Genomic DNA, 16,526 nt, shown 5'->3' on the forward strand with positions numbered 1-16,526 from the left:
TCCCTTTCAAAAAAAGACATCTAGACAAACCATCGGTAAATCTTCTGACACGCTAACATGACTGGTATCTCAAATCTCATATCTAGTAGAGGTACAGGTACATACATAAGTATGGAGCAAGGAACGAGGACACCAAACATCAACAGGCAGGTAAAGCGTCTTCAGTTCTTTGACTCGCTGTCATTGTCCTCGCTCTTTCTAGCATCCTCCTTAGACTCATTCTTCTTAGGCTCTTCCTCCTTGGAATCATCTTTTTTGTCATCCTTGTTTTCCTTTGAGTCATCATCCTTGGGCTTCTCTTCCTTGTCTTCCTCCTTCGACTCTTTTTCTTCCTTGGGCTCTTCCTTCTTCTCCTCGGGCTCGTCCTTCTTATTTGCCTTCTCCTCGCCCTTCTCCTCACCCTTCTCCTCAGCGCCTGTTTTCTCCTCCTTTTCTGGCGCTGTCTCAGAGGAACTCTCGGCAGGCTTCTCCCCCGAAGCCGCCTCTACCTCGCCGTCTTTCTCTGTGTGTTCATCCTTGTGTTCATCTCCGTGAGCGTCGTGGTGTCCCTCGGAACCGGAAGGCCAAAGGTAAAACACCATTGGAACGGTCACGGCAGCAGAGACCGCCAACCTAAAACCAGACTTAATCAGAAGACTAACTCGAATTGCTCGGATTTAAGAACATAAGCTCACCAAGGCAAGTCACTGGATGTATGTCCTTTCTCATAGGTGCCACCAGTAGACTTGAATCGACGACCGAGGAGCTGGGCAGACTGGCGGGCAATAGGAGCCGCACGGAAGGACTGAGCTGCAGTTGCAGCGCGGAAGATTGAACGGCGCGCAAAGACCATTGTGTAGTAGCAACCTATACGAATAGAGTAGGAGGGATAGAGAATATGGAAAGTGTGATAGGTTGAGAGGAGTGAATTAGGTACGGAGTAGAGTACAGGGGCACAAACTCAAGTTAGCACTACGTACAACAGAGCTTCCCGGTTTTCGCAAGTAAACCTCGGGGTGTCGTAAGACCGTGTCCTACTTGTTTCCGAGTTGGTCTGTGCGTTGTGATGTAATGGGCGTGGCTGGGTTGAGTATTCAGTACTTCGATAAACACGTTGGCTTTGGTGGATTTGAATAGTAACTGATACTCATAGAAGACCTTTGGGGTACGATTTTTGATACCTTCAATGCTAGTATTGTATCAATAGAACTAACATTCTTGGAGGTTGGGCCCGTTCTATCTCGGGTGGATCTCTGGAACGATCTATCTGATTATCAGATCAAATCATTGGACCTCGGCAGAACATTTTTAGTATTTAATGCCAACTCATTGGTAATGACTATATAGATGTCATAATGGACAAAAAATTGATCCTAAACAGATATTTTGTGCTAATAGCTCGATATCTCGAATAGTTGTCGGGGAGTTGTAATGTAGTGCCTCAGGCCAGAAATAGTTGACACCTTAGGCGATAACACCCCACGTTGCGGCGTCTCTCCAAAGCTCCCACCGCAAGCTCTCCCCGGTTGCCTTTCATATACGCTACTTCACTCATCACCTTGGGTGGCTTTTTCTTCAACCTCATTCACCCGTAACAGTCACAGCCTCATTAATATGGCGGATCGCCAAGTTACCCAGCAGACAATTTTCAGTCTGCTCGCGAAGCTTGATGACCCCGATGCCGACTTGAGATACATGTCCTTGAACGATCTATATGGGATCCTGACCAACCCAAATTCTTCATTCCTCTCTCACGATCGTGGCACATCAACAAAACTCGCAGAAGGTCTGCTCAAGTCCCTGGATGATCAGCACGGCGACGTGCAGAACCAGGCTCTCAAATGGTTCGCAATATGAGCTCTATCTCCCTCCGGTCCTACTGATCTCTAATTTGAACCAGTCTCGGTCCTCTCGCTGTTCGCTTACCCTTCGAATCCCTCACACCTCTCCTCGAGCAGTTGGCCAGCCTGACTGCCTCCCAAACGATAGACACATCCGTCCCCAATACTGCTCTTCGCGTCATCGTCGATACTCTCCCTCGTCCCCAGTCGGGCCAGCCTGCATCTCAAAATGCGATTACAGCATACTCGGCAGTTTCGAAGGTCTTAGTTCCCCGTTTGACCGGGCCGACACCCTCCGGCACAGGGCGGCGGGGCTCAATGGTGAAGAGCATGATGGAGAAGGATCCATCGCGGGGCTTTAGCAGTGATGCCATCGATGTGCTCATCAAGGTTGTAACCTGCTTTGGGCCTCTACTCCAAGAGTCAGAGCTCGCTGCCCTCCAAGTATCCGTCATGGCCATCATCCAAAACGACACGGCTGGAACCGTTGTCACCAAGCGCGCCCTGGCAGCCATCTCGGCACTTGTGCTCCACTTCTCCGACAGCCAGCTTAACGGATTTGTCTCCAATCTGACGAAAACACTGTCTTCCAATATTTCCATGGTCCAGCGTCGGCACTTGATCGCTGCGATTGGCGTCATTGCGAGAACTGCACCTGCGAAGTTCGGCCCACACCTGGATACCCTTGCTCCCTTTGTCTTCTCAGCAGTCGGGGAGGAGAACATCACCCGAGCAAACTGAGTTGCCATAGTCACTGGTCTACAACTGATAGATGTCTGACCGGCACTGTAGCCTAGACCCTTGCACGTGATGCTGAGGGCTACTGCACGAGCTTGATGTGCTGCATCTGATCTGATATGGCTATTTTTTGGTCATGTCTTGATCATACCGATCGCACCCTAGGCTGTGATTTGCTAAATCAGAAAAATTGTACTGGGTTCTTAGGCCAACCCTCCGGGTCTAAGATGGCCATGGACTTCACGATACCCACGTTCATATTGAATACAAGCGCGTCCATATACACTTCTACATCCATATGTAAAGGATGGGCGCTCTTGCCAGGAGATTCGCTCCTGCGTTTTGTGTTTTAAAGTAAACAAAATGCTCCAAAGCTTCGCTCTTTCCTCCTTGTAGAAACTAGCTCATCCATTACTTTTTCCAAAGTTGCTCCATGTCTCTTCCCTCCTCTCCTCTCACTCCGAATCACCTGGTGCTATTATCCCAACCCATTACCTTTTGCATATCCAGTTGAACATAACATAACCCTATATACCATTTTCAAGATGCGTATACATCCCATCTTGGTCACGACTTTGGTGACGTGTGCATTTGCTAGGCTGCATGCCGGTCCTGTGCATACGGTCTCGCTTGAACAATCTCAACCAGAGACCGACTCTCATTTGGACACCCGTGATGCCCCCAACAATTTGGACTATCGCTGTGGCCCCAAGATCGGCAAATGTCCGGTCGGTACATGCTGCTCTAGTTCAGGTATGTGTCAAAATCCTGTTAGGTTGAGCAACCGACTCATGCCATTTCTGCGATAGGTTTCTGCGGCACATCTAAGGCGCACTGTCGCTCTCCCGACTGCAAGATTGACTTCGGTAAATGTGACGCTCACCGATCGCCTCAAGGACCCCCAACCAAGGAAATCCCCCGTCCTCACATCGGTCAAGTTCCGTACGGCCCTCACGAGATTCGTTCATGCGCTATCCCCGGAACTGTTGCATTAACCTTCGACGATGGCCCGACACGTTACACTGGCGATCTGCTCGATTTGCTTGACAAATATGATGCGAAGGCGACATTCTTCATCACTGGAATCAACAACGGAAAGGGTGCTATTGATGATCTCACCTTGCCGTGGGCTTCATTGATCGAACGCATGCACTCGAGTGGCCACCAGATCGCCAGTCATACGTGGTCACATGAGGACCTCAGCAAGATCACCCCTACACAGCGCAGTGAGCAAATTGAAAAGAATGAAGCTGCGCTGCGCAATATTCTTGGAAACTTCCCCACTTACATGCGGCCACCCTATTCCAGCTGCAGCCCTGACACAGAATGCGGAAATGAGCTGGGCAAGCTTGGGTACCACATCATTTTGTATGACATTGACACGGATGACTACAAGAACGATAGTCCGGATCTGATTCAGCGTTCCAAGGATATATTTGATCGACAGCTCTTGTACAGCGACCCACGCACCAAGTCTTGGCTTGTCATTGCTCATGACGCCCATGAACAGACTGTTCATAACCTCACGGAACACATGCTCAAGAGCATCAAGCGGCAGGGTTATCGCGCCATTACCGTTGGTGACTGTCTCCGAGATCCCAGGCCACTCTGGTACCGCAAGGATAACCGGCTGCCCACTCACAAGAAGAAGCCCAAGAAGACTTCTTCGGCAGATCCCAACAAGCCAATCTCCTGGGACGGCTCCTGTGGTTCCAATTACACTTGTCTCGGGTCCACCTACGGCTTTTGCTGTGGTAGTACCAGCTCTTGTGGCAACACCACCATTCATTGTGGAAGCGGCTGCCAAAAGGATGCCGGATATTGTTCCCTTGAGGCTCCTTACAATGGGGATGCCTGGGACCCGAAGGTTGAAACCAAGGGCCACAAATCGGAAGGGGACTCTGATTTCCGAACTATTGGTACCGCAGCTGCAACATCGTTGTTCCTTGCTTTGCTCGTTGCAATGTGGATGTGATGAATCATCTTGATCTCTGGATTGGATTGCTATGATTGTTTGGCCGAGTTTACATTGTCGATGTTATAGTTATGCTTACATGCTGTGGCTTTATTGTGGCCAATCCATTCGTTTGAACTTATCGGCAGACACAGCAGGGTTAGTTAGCTCATGGAATGGGAATCATCAAGTAGCAGAATTGCAATACAATACAAAAGTCTGTCTTCTGCTCGATTAATCATGATTCGCTCTCGTATAGTCCCTCAACCGTGAAATTTTACCCTGTTACTCAAAATAGATATAACTTTTCGATATTGAGACTAGCTGAGAAGATCTCAAGACAAATCGTCGCAACTCACAGCCGATGTTATGAAATAAGCCAACGTTTCTTCCACTTCGTATAAATGGGTGAGTATAGACATACAACCATGGGAGATATGCAGATACCAATACCAACAGAAACAAGCAAAAAAAAACAGATTAAAGCAGCACGCCGAGAGCATTCTCTCGAGGGGTATAATGATAGCAGAATAATAGCAGCAACAGACCAACCCAATGAAAGAGAAAACAAAAAAAGAAACAACAATAAACACGAAATGACGCTGTTGATCAAGAAGAGAGCGGGAAAATCGCCCTACTTCCGCACCATCTTAAGCAAGGGCGCAATCCTCGCCCTTTTACTCAATCCTACGCGGTAAGGCACCCCACTCCGCGCCGAGATGGGACTATGCTTATCCGGGCCCTTTCCTACGTTCTGTGGTGTATTGACAGATGCAGCATCGGGCTTCGAAGGAGTCTGAGGCTGGGGGGTATCAATTGTAGTTTCAGGGAGAGGGTCGGGTCCAGGAAGTGGTCGGGGGTTCTGGTCGTTGCTTGGAATAGCAGATGTATCGTTGTTACCGGTGTTAGCTTCGAGCATGGACCTGGGACTATTATCGACAACGACGGCCAACTTCGACGCAGGAGTCTGGGCTCCGGAGGGTGGCTTGTTTGGTTCGGGTGTATCTGCGGACTCTGATGGTGTTTCCGCTTGTTCGGTTGGTTGCTTTCGCTTGCGTCCGCGTTTCTTGGGCACTGGTTTTTCAGCTTTTTGCGTCTTGTCTTCAACTGCAGAAATCGCTGCCTCGGGATCAACAGGCGGGTTTGAGTCCAAAACATTGGAGTCTAAATCCTGTCTTTGGGGCTCTGGTGTTTCTGTCTGTGGGGTAGCATTCCCGGTTGAAGGCTCCACGCTGAGAGGCTTCGTGTCTACCCATATCACGTCGTCTTCTTCATCGGGCTTCGGGGCAGGTGTCGTCTTGCTTTTTTTGGCTTTCTTCTTTTTCGGCTCCTTGGGTCCTGATTTTGCGGGCTTGGGGGCTGCTTCTATATTTTCTTCGTCAGTCTCTTCGGAGACTCCGCTCGAGGCTGGGGTATTATCTTCCGTGGTCTCTTCGATATCGGAGGGGTTAATCGCACCATTTGCGCCAGGATGTTTGAACTCGTGGTCTCGAGAGTTGGCTAGCTCATCATCCTCGTCGTTATCTGGTATGAGTTGTTTCTTGGGCCGTCCTCGCTTCTTGATTGCACCGGGCGTGTCGACCTCTGGCACGGTTGGCATGATAGCTGGCAGAGCAAGCTCGTCGTGCGCGCTTGACTGGGATTGCTGCGGGGAAATGAGACTGGTTCCGGCTGTGGTGATCTTTGCTTCGCTGAATCGCATGGATACAATGGAAGAGAGAGGCTCGGTGTCATGGGGGGAACAGGGAGCCGGCTGAGATTTGGGCTGAGAGGCTTCCTGGTGTAGGTTTGATTGTGGGTTTGAGCGTAGGTTCTGTCCCATGAAGGACTCGGTAGCTTGGTGAGGGATGAGTTTTGGAGGCGAAGTCATTGAGTTAGTGGCGGCAGGTGGAGCCAAATCGTAGATACCCTGTCTAGTGGGCAATAATGTCTGGTTTGTATCAACGTAGGGACTAATGGGTGCTGGATTATATGCGAAGCTGCCACTCTCCGGTTGATCCATCTGATACGAGTGATAACTTGGTATGGTAGGAAACCGCGCGGATTGAAAGGATTCTGTCGAGTACAGGGCGGCTGTAGAAGGGAGTGGTATGCTTGCACTTGAGAGGTCGTCGTCCAGAAGTCTTCTCTGCGCGAGTCCGATCTCCGTCATCATGACGCCTAGATTATTCTCGGTATCAGCATATCGATTGAATCTTTATTTTCTTCTTCAAACTATGCTATCGCATCGTACCAACCGACCCACTTCCTCCGTCACTGGTAGAGGGTATCCATCTGTCCTCCCGCCGCTGCTGCGACGATGATAGCATTGAATGGCCCTGTTCTTGCGATTGGAGGAACTCATCAAAATTGACATTCAGCTGTGGGAACATGCTTTCATCAGGGGTATGATCGTGTTCATACACTGCATTGTGGGTTGTCTGTTTGGCGGGGGCATGTTGATATTCCTGCGGCAATGCGGGCTCGGAGGGGTGGAGGTGATTGGCAGAGGGGGGAAGGTCATCCCCCTCAAAGGGTTCATCCTCGTCAGAGTCCTGAATGACACGATCCAAACTCATCGGGACTCAGTTGTCAAAGTTGTCCGGACTAGTGACTTTAATCATTAGGCGAAAAGAAAGTTGTCTAACGCGTCCCTGACACGACGGCACGTGATGATAAGGATGCATGATAAACTCTTATTTAACTTCATGTTAAGGACATGCGCAAGCATCCTTTTCCACTTTTCCATGGATCAGTTTTGATTTCTAACGATCTGAATTTACAATGTAACATTCAAAAAGAACTGGAGCAAAACAGCTCCTATGTTTGTTCAATCAAATATCGGGTCACATCTCCAAAATTGGAATCCGTACGCTTAGTGTGAAACAATATATATCTTAATGTTACTTATTATTTTACCACTTTCTTTACTTCTTTTTTCTAAAGTATACATTAAAATTAATAAAATAATTTAGAAATATAACTAATATAATATAATAGTATTATATAACTAGTTCGCTACTAGTTAAGAACTGGTAAACCGGTACGGAGGAGTAACACTTAGTATACTTAGTAAAACGCTTAAGATTATCGTAGTATACTATAGTATAAACCGATCTCCTACCGATAGTAAACCGGTAGTAAGCTAATAGACTTAATTCTACTCCGTATAGGTGCGTATATAATAAGAAGTAGAGAAATAAGGGCCGGAAATATGAAAACATGCAGTATGGTGCAAATATGTCAAACGTCAAACGTACGGGGCTAGTCCTAATCAGGTAATTTCTTCTTATCGGGTATACATGGTCTGCGTGAGCTGCACCCTGACATCCGATCTGTTTTCTCGTAGGTCGCGCCACAGGGGATTGACCACCAATCATAGTGAGGTGGATCTCTCCCGCTCGTAGAATGTTTAACAGAACCTCTGTTAGTCGCGTCACACCATCGATTGTAGTGATGTGGATCTACCCTACTCGTAGAACGTTCAACAAAACCCCCGTTAGTCGCGTCACGGGATGTTAACCACTCAATGTAGTGTTATAGAATGACCCCTATCTTTAATGTTGAACGGGTATCCCTTTCAATTACGTCAATGAGGAGTGCGATATCTATCTTCACCTTTACAACATAATTAGAGTGATGTGGATCTACCCCGCTCGTAGAACGTTCAACAAAACCCCTGTGGGCCGTTGGGGGCCGTTTGAATTCGGCGGACTCGGGCGAACTTTTGTACTTTGACCCCACGTTCGCCTCTAGCGTTGCCAAGAGAGCAAAACATTCACCTAAGTCGATTAAGCACTCTTAGGGGCTGCAGAAAGATGCTTGACTCGGAGGCTGAAAACAAATGATTATCTACTCCTATCCGTCTTCGCTCATCCCACATTTTTCAGCTCATTTCAGCAGGCCTGGGAATTGGCCATCTTGAAATATGGCAGCCCCCTTTTGTACTCAACACTCACTTCAACTCTCATCTCTTATCACCGCGTGAACGCCCGCTTGAAGATGCCATCACCTACTTGCGCCCGAGAATCTAGAAGCTGCAGCGAGTATCGAGCCGTCAAACGACGCGTAAGCAGATCCTTCGGGTTCTAGCGACAATACAAGCTAAAAGGCCCACTGACAAACAGTCTACCCAATGTGGTATTCGAACGGGAGAAACGTGCCGATGATATCGAGATGAATGGGACCTAGTCTTCAGAGACCAGACAAGCAATACCATATGTTGTACAGCGATCCAAGAAGAAATTAGAAAATAATACAATATCGGTCGAGTTTCCCCTCACTCACTCACCTCCACTCACCCGGGGCACGGACACCACGTAGGTCTATTTTCTACACCTCTGCCCTATTGAGGTTGACCAGATCTGGGCACCAGGATGTCAATCAACAGCACCAAGAAACGGGAGTGCAGCTCTTGCTGAAACGAGATAAGCCCGTTGCTAGGATCAAGCATTTTAGCCCACATTCGCTTCGTTCCTGACACCGAGGTGGGGCGTGTTGATTGGCCTAGATTATTATCAGAAATGGCCCCCAAACAACATACAATCTGGACGAGAACTATTTCCTCCGAAATTGTCGGCAGCGAAAGATTAAAGCCCCACTCATAGCATCATGAGAACAAATACCGAGCAATATCGAGGGCTCTGCCTTAGTTGATTTATTGTTACATTGCATTAGTGGAATTTCGCAACGACCGGATGCATTATCGTCCTTTTTCTTTGTCTTTTTCCTTTCCCTGTTTCTTCTTTTTAGGAGATATAGCAGTTAGTTTTAGGAAAATGCTCCAATTCGGATTTGTGATTCGGATTAGCTACGGAGTACGAAGTACGGTGTTGTAACAAATCAGATAATTATGTACCCCTAAGGATCCCACAATGGATCCTCACATCTTCAATCAACACAGTTTCAATTGGACATACCGGGTTCTAGCTAATACACCACAGTTCTAGGTCGACAGAAGGGACTAGACTTAATATAGTTGTCAGCATAGGTGGAGAGTTGGTATTGTAAGGCATGGTTAGAATGTATCATTGCAACCTTGGGAACTTAACTAAGAGCCTTAGTCATAGTCGGACGCATAGTTACAAATTGGTTTGATCGTACGAGGATATTAGATGTCTAGAACACCATCAAGCACCATGACATCCAGACATAGTCACATCTCTATCCGCACAGCCTGCGATCGCTGTCGTTCTCAGAAGCTCAGATGCTCTCTCGCCGCACAGGGATCGGACGACGAGCCGCGGCAGTGCACAAGATGCCAGCGGGCCAAGACAGATTGCGTATTCAGCAGAAGACGCAGACTAGGCGACTCTTACAAAGCTATGTCCGAGCAATCACGACGAACATTACAGCCATCTTCACTACCTAATGCAGACTCCCTATTCTGGCTATGGGGATACCAAGACGGCTCCTTGACGGACGCAATGTCTGACCCGGATATGTTCCCGCAGCTCTCGACGTTGTTCACAGAGAGCAATGCAGAAAGCCCAGTACCCGAATGGATGGAGATGGGTTCTCGTCACTGCATAGATTTGTTGCAGTCTCCGCAGCCCTCGGCCAATGAGCCAGAAGAGAACCATGATGGCACCGTGCCACGTCTTGCTTCCTCAACGACAGCTTCTCCTGCAATGCACAACCCGCATTCCACCGCGTCAGAATCGTGCGATTCGAGTACGCCAGCGCCCATGGTGCAGCAAATATTGAAGCTCATGGCCGAAATTCAGAGCACGTTGGATACGCTAGCAAGGAGCCGCTGGGCATCACAAGAGAGTCAGGTTGACTTACAGGAATATCCCGTGGGGTCAGTTTTGTCCCTGGCCAACGCTTTTGAAAGGTTGCTTTGTTGCTTCCAGCGACCAGCACGCAAAGATTCAGTAGAGATTCCGCCTCGAGACATGTGTGAGTCGCACGGCCACCGTCAATACTCCACGCTGTCGCCCTCTGATCAAAGGACTGTGACGCGAGAAGACGGTTCGTTCACGGATACATCTACCATTCTGCTGCTTTTGAGCGGCTACTTGCAGCTAGAAAATCTCTTGACGCTAGTATTGACGCAGTTTGAAAGTTTTCTCCGCCGAGAGGACGACGCGTCGCTTGGTCACAACGCTACGGCCGCGGTGAGCAAAAGCGATAGGCTTCGTCTAGGAGACCTCTCGTCAGCATACGAGGGGTACGGCAAGATCCTGCTAGCTGTTCAGCTGCTTTTGGATGCATTTCAACCTATCGAATCTTTGATAGGGCTTCCCGAATCTTTGCAAATCCTGCCGAGAGGGGAAGCGGCCACCTGCAATGTACAGGGACCAAGACAGCCCGAGCCGGCCTCCTGCATATTTGAATCCAAATTGACACAATATATTCTTTTACAAAGAAATGGCCAAGATGCTGGAAATCATGGTCTTTTGTCGGCAAAAGCGCATTGGCTACGGATGCTCTTACGAGACAGGATGAGCTTGGGTTGGCACAACAGTGCAGCAAATGTTAGAGGGGGCACGCTAGACTGAAAATGAATAGAACAAATATGAATTTTTCACGTAGTAAAATATGACCTTTACAAGATCTTTACAAGGCATCATTTTGCATAAAAATGCTTCTACTGCTCCAAGTGCATGGCATCCCCATCAACTGTTCATTATTAGTTAGGGTTGCTAGAGAGTAAGATGATGGCTTACTTACAACCCGTCATTGGCCAGCCAATATTTTGTGATGTATCCTGGATGCCAGCAGTGTACATAGCGTCGTTGTTCGCAAGGGGCCAATCCATCAGAACAGAGCCGTCCAGCGGAGGGAACTGAAGAACAAATTCTGTGTAGGCCAGTGTTAGTACGGATGCAAAACAGGCTTCATATCCAAAAATTGACATGGTAGAGGAGAGTGAAAACCTACGTTCAAAATAATCGCCCCATACATTCAAAGAGGAGATCGGCTGCTCGTCGTGGCGCACATTGCCTGGTCCTGGCTGCGACAAGACTATGCTCAGAGCTTTCGCTGCCTTCCACGCCTCTCGCGAGGTATCGCTTGACTGCAGCCAAATGCCATATGCCTGGTTCAGCGCCGTGCGAATGTCGTGCACAGTCGGGGATTCTGCTTGCGCATGAGCATCACCCGCCGACTGCTTCAGATAGAGACAGAGAACGCTGGTCGCTAGCAGGAAATCGTGATTTACAAGCGAAGACACCTTCCACCGCTCGTGGTGCAATTGGCAGAACGGCTGCGTCTCTTCCTCGAGAATTTGCTGGTACGCGAGTAGCTTTAGCGCCGCGTTGAGGCATGCCGTCTGGGATTGATGGTAGTCGGCGTTGGACAGCGAGAGGTGCAGGTATTTGCGGTGGAGGATGAGCTTGGCGCGGTAAAACATGATCTCGAGGCAAATCTTCTGCATGATGACGTGCGGGGAGTCCATGATGCAGTCTGCCATGGACCGCCACTGGAGACACTCGGGAATCGAGGCGCGCGCGTCTCGGAGGTTCTTTTCCATGCGTTCAGTTTCTTCGCGGCTGCATGCTGTTGTGTCGGCGGCAAAGTCCCAAATGTAGCCAATGGCTGTCATCATCCTAGCTTTGACGATGCGAAAGACCATGGGCGTAAGATCTGTTTCTGGCCGCGACGGAGGCATGCTGACTGTGTCCTTGTTGAAGTCGTTGTCTTGCAAGTTGGACGGCTCCGTGGTGTTGGTCTGCCACTGCGCAATCAGCCGCGGAAGGCCCATTTGCATCGAGATGCCCAGTTGCACCTCCAACATTGTGGCCCAGACTCGCTTTCGCATCTCGCCGTCGAAGGGAGAGATGCCGCGAAAGTTCTTTGGGTCTCGGTGGTAGCCCATGTGCATGGACAGCTGGACAATGATGCCGAGAAGGATCCAGATGCCAATCTCGGCGTCTCTTCGAAGAAATAGTTCGACGGCCATGTATAGCAAGAGGGTCTCTAACACATACACGCCCCCTTTGGTGTAGTCTCCAAGGATAAGACATTGGACGATGCGGAGCCTGAAATTGCTCACCATGTCTTGGAGTTCGTCTTTGGAAGGCGTTCCAGGAACCTGATCCTGTGGACCTTGCTGAAACCGCTCAAACAAGGTTGCGAGGCACATGATGCTGAACAAGAGGCCTATCCAAATGATTGGTGTTTCCGAGTTATCTGTCCAGAATTCGCGGTACTAAAATTTATCAGTCAGAATCTGCCGCTTCTAAGCAATAATACAACATCACCATGGCAACATACTTCCCGCAAGAATTGGACACTATGCAATACAGCTGTATGACGTTCACAGTGTAAGCCTTCTGGTCTACATGGCGGGTTACTTTTGCTTACCTGGTGACATTTCAAACGAATTAAAATACCGCGAGACCAGCCTGTCCACAATATGGCGAGGCGGTATCGACGCCAATATCTCATCTCTGGTAGTGACCTTCGTAAAGCCGTGTATAAGTTGCGGCCCGCTCAGATTTACCTGCGGTGGCTGCGCAGTGCCGAGGGGATGCGGATGCGCCTCATCGTCCCTATCAAAGTGATCTTTGAGCTCCGCTATGCCATCCAACACGGCAGCCCAATGCGTTCCGTTGACATAGCTTGCCCCGGATTTTGTCAGCCGCATGCTGCCGTGATCCGAGTCTGATGAGTTGACTCGGTGAGCACCATCTGCGGCTGGCGTGGCCGACGGCGACACCCTCGGGGAGGCATGATTAGCGGCCAGTGGCGTGTTGGCGCTAGGAGACGGGTTCGACGAAGCTAGCGGTGGCGCATTCGTCGCTGACGTCTTTTGCATAAGGTCGACCACCAGCTCCTCGAGCTGCTTGATGCGGTCCTTCACGGTAGCCACAGGGCGAACATGCTGCGCGGTACCGTCTCCCAGCGCTTGGGGGCTGGGAGTATACGCGCAGGACAAGCCGAGTCCTCTCTGCGTGCAAGTTTCGCACGGTTGCTGTCGGTCACAGCGCAGCCTAAGAGGTGTCAGCGTGAGGAGAAACGAGACTAAGTGTGGATGGGCAGGGTGGGCAAAGCGGGGTGCGAACGAAGCACGTTACGCGGGTCATACGGGCGAACTCACTTTCTCCTGCGGCAGAGATTGCAGGATAGCAGGACTCTGTCCCTTCGGCGACTGGATGGCAACCGCGCTCTCCCAGCGGCGGTTTTGCCCGGCCCCCATACCGGGAGCGGCGAGTCGTCGTCGTCGCCGGGTTCAAACGTGTCTGTCGACATTAAGAGACGAGTTTCTGCTTCGTTACAGTCGAAGCCTCCCTGCGCGCGGATAAGACCCGGTCCACTTGTTGTGTGCGGGAATATAATGTGGCGTCGGGCCAAGAGGAGAGCATGGTGAAGGGAGGTGAGCGTGAAAAAGGACAAAGTCAAGTGGCGTATTGCGTGTGAGAAATAAAGCGTTGGACGTTTTACAATACATTTAGTGTAGAACTGGGGTAACGTAAAATAAATAAATAAAATAAAATAAGGGAAATATCTCCAAAAATGGAAGTGGGCCGATCGATCGCCCTGATTAAATTGCTCCCGTAACTATCACAGTGTACCTACGCAGTTGTACCTAAAGTACAAAGAAACATTTTTGGCCCGGTTTCCCGATCGTGCCCCCCCCCGGTTCTCTCATCCGATGCTCCGCTCCGATCCTCCGCTCCGATCCTCCGCGCCATAGCTCTGTTCTGTGCGTGGGCTGGCAGCAGCCACCACGGCACAAGGCTATGCTCAATTTTTTTTTTGCTTTTTTGGTATGCTGGCCCCTGCTCATAGGGAACAATGGAAATATCGGCTAATATCTGTTATTTTGAATAGGGGCAGATTGTCTGGCGGATCCGAGAATGGAGATACGGGGACGGAGAAGGATATAACAGCCACATCCAACTGAGTCAAGAGTCAGGGGAAGTAAAGGTGAAATTACGTACCATAGTGCATCGCCATACTTAAATGTGTTTTACCTGCGTGACACTAAAGTTAAACCATTCCTTATTGTTCATTCAAACCACGAAACAAGCACATAATAGTACTAGCCGCGCAACATTAACGACATTTTGGCCATGGCAGTATCCAACGAAACCGACTTCAAGATCTCATCTGATGTCGAAGACACCGAACTCATCAAGCCTATCGAGTTCAAAGACCCCAACGTGGTCGATTGGGATGGCCCCGATGACCCTGCTAACCCGCTCAACTGGCCCGCGTCTCGCAAGAACCTTCATGTGGCTATTGTCAGCATTTTCACCCTGACAGCGTATGTGATATCGAAAATAGTGATAGCCCTTGATGGAAATCGTAAACTGACAGACGCACAGAAACCTCGCCGCGACAATGTTTGCGCCCGGGGCATCGGAACTGGCAGACGAATTTGGCATCACCGACAGCACCCTCGAAACCATGACCGTGAGTCTCTACATACTTGGCTTCGCTATTGGCCCTCTCATTTTTGCCCCTCTGTCCGAGCTCTACGGCCGCCTGGTCATCTACAACGTTTGCAACGTCGTCTACCTCGCCTTTACCTTTGGATGCGCCTTTAGCACCGACACGGCAATGTTTCTCGTTTTTCGATTCATCGCTGGCAGCGCCGCCTCTGGCCCGATGAGTATTGGTGGCGGCACCGTTGCCGACGTTACTGTGCAGGAGAAGCGAGGCAGGGCCATGGCTCTTTTCACCATGGGTCCTATCCTCGGACCAGTAGGTTGTCTTAATTAGCGTTGATTTTTCGCCTGCTTATACTTCAAATAGATCCTCGGTCCCCTTATTGGGGGCTTCGTGTCTCAGTACCTCGGCTGGCGCTGGACGTTTAGAATTATTCTCATCTTGGTACGTACCCATAGTTAGGGACATAGAATTTCGGCTAATTCGGGGAAAGTCTGGTATAATTACTGCTGCCACATTTGCTCTGATGCACGAGACAAATGCTACGGTCCTTTTGAGCAGAAAGGTGGAACGGCTGCGAAAGGAAACAGGCAACCTAGATCTTGTGGCCGCCCGCGTTTCCAACCTCACTCCCAAGCAGCTGCTGCTGCGCGCCATCGTTCGCCCCCTCAAGCTGCTCATCTTTTCGCCCATTGTTCTGCTCATCTCCTTCTACACAGGTCTTATGTTTGGTATCATCTTCCTCCTCTTTACCACGTTCCCTTCCGTCTTCCACGGCGTCTACGGCTTTGACGAAGGCATGTCCGGTCTCGCATACCTTGGTCTGGGCATTGGCATGTTTAGCGGACTCATTCTTTTCTCCGTGCTTAGCGACAAGCTCCTTGGCCAGAAGCAGGGTGGTGCCGTTGGGGCACCTGAACAGCGTCTCATTCTCATGAAGTGGTTTGGGCCCATCACCCCGTTGGGCTGCTTCATGTACGGTTGGAGCGCCTACTACCACACACACTGGATTGTGCCCATTATTGGAACAACCATTATTGGTATTGGCTGCCTCTTTGTCGTCATCCCTGGCCAGATTTACCTTGTTGATTCGTTCGGGGCTGCAGCTGCAGCGTCGGCAATCGCAGCCAACTTGCTCGTTCGTTCGCCTTTTGGCGCCTTTCTCGACCTGGCTGCCGCGCCCCTATACAACAAGCTCGGTTTGGGATGGGGAAACAGCGTGCTTGGCTTCATCACTCTGGCCTTTACACCTGTCCCGTGGCTTTTCTACCAGTACGGAGGATATCTCCGAACCAGGTTTTCTGTTGATCTTTAGATGAGCGAAGAAAAGTGCCGAAAGTTTGTCAAGATATGGGGTTTTATAAGATTGAAATAATCGGTTATTGGGGATTATAATGGGCTTTTCTATATTGTTCATAGAATCACTAGTTTGAAATTTACAATGGGGTTTAATTAGCGTTTCGCAAAGCTTGGGTTCGGCTGGGCTATGCGGAGTAGGCTTTATGGGCTTTGCGATCTAGTTTTAATAAAGGAACCACTATGGAGTATTTTTAGGGCAACATCTTTTTTCTTTCCTTTTTTTTCATCTAATAGAAACTAATAGAATATAACTAAATATTAAATATTAACGGGAGATGATAGAAAATAATGAAGCTTGGCGGGAAATAACAGAAAATGAATGAAAATGGTAACAA

General features: G+C 49.4%; 7 protein-coding genes across 7 annotated transcripts; 4 read left to right on the forward strand and 3 right to left on the reverse strand.

Moving 5' to 3' along the window:
- Nucleotides 1-161: 161 nt before the first annotated feature.
- On the reverse strand, nucleotides 162-832 carry PEX2_030320 (uncharacterized protein; the record flags this gene model as incomplete). The annotated part of the gene is made up of 2 exons (XM_016740307.1): nucleotides 162-612; nucleotides 675-832. The coding sequence occupies 2 exons, from the start codon at nucleotides 830-832 to the stop codon at nucleotides 162-164; spliced, it is 609 nt and encodes a 202-aa protein (XP_016597429.1).
- A 761-nt stretch (nucleotides 833-1,593) lies between these two features.
- On the forward strand, nucleotides 1,594-2,561 carry PEX2_030330 (uncharacterized protein; the record flags this gene model as incomplete). Its single annotated transcript, XM_016740308.1, has 2 exons — nucleotides 1,594-1,823; nucleotides 1,880-2,561. The coding sequence occupies 2 exons, from the start codon at nucleotides 1,594-1,596 to the stop codon at nucleotides 2,559-2,561; spliced, it is 912 nt and encodes a 303-aa protein (XP_016597430.1).
- A 542-nt stretch (nucleotides 2,562-3,103) lies between these two features.
- On the forward strand, nucleotides 3,104-4,533 carry PEX2_030340 (chitin deacetylase CDA6; the record flags this gene model as incomplete). Its single annotated transcript, XM_016740309.1, has 2 exons — nucleotides 3,104-3,311; nucleotides 3,368-4,533. 2 exons carry the CDS (start codon nucleotides 3,104-3,106, stop codon nucleotides 4,531-4,533), a joined length of 1,374 nt encoding a protein of 457 aa, XP_016597431.1.
- Nucleotides 4,534-5,146: 613 nt separating this feature from the next.
- PEX2_030350 (uncharacterized protein) lies at nucleotides 5,147-7,070 on the reverse strand (the record flags this gene model as incomplete). The annotated part of the gene is made up of 2 exons (XM_016740310.1): nucleotides 5,147-6,672; nucleotides 6,746-7,070. The coding sequence occupies 2 exons, from the start codon at nucleotides 7,068-7,070 to the stop codon at nucleotides 5,147-5,149; spliced, it is 1,851 nt and encodes a 616-aa protein (XP_016597432.1).
- Nucleotides 7,071-9,815: 2,745 nt separating this feature from the next.
- On the forward strand, nucleotides 9,816-10,994 carry PEX2_030360 (uncharacterized protein; the record flags this gene model as incomplete). Its single annotated transcript, XM_016740311.1, has 1 exon — nucleotides 9,816-10,994. The coding sequence occupies one exon, from the start codon at nucleotides 9,816-9,818 to the stop codon at nucleotides 10,992-10,994; it is 1,179 nt and encodes a 392-aa protein (XP_016597433.1).
- An 89-nt stretch (nucleotides 10,995-11,083) lies between these two features.
- On the reverse strand, nucleotides 11,084-13,689 carry PEX2_030370 (uncharacterized protein; the record flags this gene model as incomplete). The annotated part of the gene is made up of 6 exons (XM_016740312.1): nucleotides 11,084-11,115; nucleotides 11,167-11,295; nucleotides 11,377-12,646; nucleotides 12,712-12,743; nucleotides 12,802-13,430; nucleotides 13,538-13,689. 6 exons carry the CDS (start codon nucleotides 13,687-13,689, stop codon nucleotides 11,084-11,086), a joined length of 2,244 nt encoding a protein of 747 aa, XP_016597434.1.
- Nucleotides 13,690-14,513: 824 nt separating this feature from the next.
- PEX2_030380 (MFS transporter) lies at nucleotides 14,514-16,147 on the forward strand (the record flags this gene model as incomplete). Its single annotated transcript, XM_016740313.1, has 4 exons — nucleotides 14,514-14,707; nucleotides 14,769-15,147; nucleotides 15,199-15,276; nucleotides 15,326-16,147. The coding sequence occupies 4 exons, from the start codon at nucleotides 14,514-14,516 to the stop codon at nucleotides 16,145-16,147; spliced, it is 1,473 nt and encodes a 490-aa protein (XP_016597435.1).
- Between the last annotated feature and the right edge of the window lie 379 nt (nucleotides 16,148-16,526).

This window comes from Penicillium expansum, assembly GCF_000769745.1.
Source record: "Penicillium expansum strain MD-8 chromosome Unknown contig83, whole genome shotgun sequence".
In the NCBI taxonomy this organism is placed as follows: Eukaryota; Fungi; Ascomycota; class Eurotiomycetes; order Eurotiales; family Aspergillaceae; genus Penicillium; species Penicillium expansum.